The sequence below is a fragment of the Lactuca serriola genome, chromosome 2 (genome assembly GCF_051521515.1).
Source record: "Lactuca serriola cultivar US96UC23 chromosome 2, Lser_US96UC23_V15, whole genome shotgun sequence".
In the NCBI taxonomy this organism is placed as follows: Eukaryota; Viridiplantae; Streptophyta; class Magnoliopsida; order Asterales; family Asteraceae; genus Lactuca; species Lactuca serriola.
In genome coordinates, this window is record NC_136409.1 from 236,307,104 (window position 1) to 236,310,206 (window position 3,103).

The 3,103-nt window shown below is 49.5% G+C and overlaps 1 protein-coding gene across 1 annotated transcript; it reads left to right on the top strand.

The window, feature by feature from the left end:
- Positions 1 to 2,025: 2,025 nt before the first annotated feature.
- LOC145090201 (uncharacterized) lies at positions 2,026 to 2,535 on the top strand. The gene has a single exon (XM_079028528.1). It carries the CDS (start codon positions 2,026 to 2,028, stop codon positions 2,533 to 2,535), a length of 510 nt encoding a protein of 169 aa, XP_078884654.1.
- The last annotated feature ends 568 nt before the right edge of the window (positions 2,536 to 3,103 follow it).

Genomic DNA, 3,103 nt, shown 5'->3' on the forward strand with positions numbered 1-3,103 from the left:
GGTGGGATTCACCGGCCACAGCCTGTGGCTGTTAGGCACGATCCACCTCCCCTTAACAATCACTAGCCACGACAAGCAGCGGAAGAAGACCGCCCTGATAGACTTTGTGGTCATTTGACACTCGGTGGAGCACAACATTATCTTAGGAAGGAATGCCCTCTTGAAGCTAGGGGTTGTACCTTCAACCATGCATGGGATCATGAAATTCGACACACCAAAAGGCGAAGCCACGATTTTGGCCACCCCGCCCAGAGAATTGCGATGCTATACAGTTATGAAGCCAGCAGAAATAACCAAAGGGCCCAAGAGGCCCAGGGGAAATCCTACAAAGAGGAAGGAGGTAATCAATGAGGGATACCCCGACCAGCCGGTCAATGTTGGAAGCGACCTCCCAAGCCACACAAGAAGAGCACTGGTCGATATGCTCAAACGCTACAAACATGTATTTGCTTGGACCCCCACGGATATGGTGGGGGTAGAAAGGAAGGTCATTGAACATAAGCTAATGATCAAACCGGGGGTAAAAGAGGTTAAGCAGAAGAAGCGGGTACAAGGAGGAGACCGTAACAGGGCAATCAATGCAGAAGTGTCTAAACTGACGGAGGCCGGAATAGTAAGGGAGGCGATGTTCCCAACGTGGATTGCAAACCCAGTTATGGTCCGCAAGCAGGATGGGTCATGGCGCATGTGCATCGACTTTTCTGATCTAAACAAGGCATGCCCTAAGGATTGCTACCCACTCCCGGAAATCGATCAGAAGGTAGAGTCGCTACAGGGATTTAAGCTAAAATGCTTCTTGGATGCATACAAAGGGTATCACCAGATATTGATGAGCAAAGAAGACGAAGAGAAAACAACCTTCTATACAGACCATGGCACATTCTGCTACACCAAGATGCCTTTCGGGTTAAAGAATGCAGGGACGACATACCAGCGGCTAGTCGACTCGATATTCGCCAAGCAAATTGGAAGGAATATTGAGGTGTATGTAGATGATATGGTGATTAAGAGTCCAAATGAAGAAAAGATGTTGCAAGACATCGAAGAGACTTTCAAGACATTAGAGGTGGCCAAGATGAAACTAAACCCAGCCAAATGCATGTTTGGAGTAGAAGAGGGGCAATTCTTGGGCTACTATGTTACTAGACAAGGCGTCCAGCCCAGCCCGACCAAGGTCGACGAGTTCATTGAGACGCCAACCCCAAACTCTCTTAGAGATGCACAAGGTCTGAACGGGAAGCTCACAGCTCTAATCAGGTTCATCTCGAAATCTGCCGACAAGGCTATGCCACTGTTCCACACCTTAAAGGGATGCATCGAGAAAAACAATTTCCAATGGACGGATGAAGCCGAGAAGGCGCTCCAGAGAATCAAGGAAGCACTGCACAAGCTGCTGACTTTGGCAACCCCCATCCCTGGAGAAATATTACAAGTGTATCTTTCAACATCAGGCGAAGCGATATCATCGGTATTGGCTGTGGAAAGGGAAGGGGAGCAGAGACCGGTATACTTTGTTAGCAGAGCGCTTCAGGGACCAGAACTCAACTATCCCACGTTGGAAAGATTGGTGCTGGCACTCATCTATGCTGCGAGACAATTAAGGCGATACTTCTAGGCATATCAAATCGAGGTACTCACAAGCCACCCCATTAAACAGATCTTGCTTAAGCCGGAGACGTCGGGTCGGCTGGCCAAGTGGGCAATTGAACTGGGAGAGCACGATATAAACTACCGTCCAAGAACGAGTATCAAAGGCAGGTACTGGCTGATTTCTTACTAGAAATTCTTGACGGAGGGAACCCGGCGAAAGAAAAGGTGTGGGTAGTTGAAGAGGCCCCTACCGGCGACAGTTCATGGACCCTGTACACGGACGGGACGTCCAACAGGGAAGGCTCAGGGGCGGGGCTGATCCTGACCAGCCCAGAAGGAGAAGAGGTAACCTACGCCCTCCGTTTCGACTTCCATACATCGAACAACGAGGCGGAGTACAAGGCGCTGCTTGTAGGGTTGCGACTCGCCAAACAGATGGGTGCGAAAGTTGTAACAGCACTAACCGATTCAAGGTTAGCAGCGAACCAAGTCAATGGGAGTTTCGAGGTAAGAGACCAAAGAATGGGAAAGTATGTAAAGATGGGAAAGCAACTGGTAGGATCATTCGGCCAATTTACAATCAAGCAGATACCCAGAAGTGAGAACAAGAGGGCAGACGCTTTAAGCAAGCTAGCGTCCACTTCTTTTGACCACCTGTCAAAGAAAGTTTTAGTGGAGGTGCTCTGGGAGAGAAGCATTGATGAACAGCAGGTGAACACCTTGACCCCCGCTGGACCCACATGGATGACACCGTTCCGGGAATACCTCCAGAGAGGAGTGTTGTCGGATGACCATGACGAGGCCAGAAAAATATGTATAAAGGCGCCCTCATACGCAATGGTGAACGGGGAATTATACAAGAAGGGATTCACGTCTCCATGGCTAAAATGTGTAGATCAAGCCAGGGGAGAGAGATATTGCAGGAAGCACACTCAGGGCAGGTAGGCGCACACGAAAGGGCGAGGGCTTTGATAGGAAAGGTGCTACGAATGGGGGTATACTGGCCGACGATACATCAAGACGCGGTAGAAGTAACCAAGAAATGTTGGGAGTGTCAGTCTTACGCCCCAGTCCATGCGAAACCCCCGGTGCCGCTAAGCAACATATCCAGCCCATGGCCTTTCTACCAGTGGGGCATAGACATAGTGGGTCCATTCCCAGAAGCACCAGGGAAGCTGAAGTATATGGTGGTAGTCGTGGATTACTTCACAAAGTGGATTGAAGCTAAGCCACTGGCATGCATATCTGGGAGGCACATGATAAAATTTGTGTGGAAAAACATCATGATAAGATTTGGAGCACCTAAGGTTCTCATCAGCGACAATGGTTTGCAATTCGCTGAGAACCCATTCAGAGAATGGTGCACTGCCAAAGGGATAAGCCAACGCTTCACATCGGTGGCACACCCTCAAGCGAACGGTCAAACGGAGGTGTCCAACCAAACCATTGTCAATGGGATTAAAAAGAGGTTGGGCGAAGCAAAAGGGAATTGGGCAGAGGAGATACCAATGGT

Coding starts and splice junctions, on each gene's coding strand:
- LOC145090201 (XM_079028528.1), top strand. CDS start 2,026: ATGGGTGCGAAAGTTGTAACAGCACTAACCGATTCAAGGTTAGCAGCG.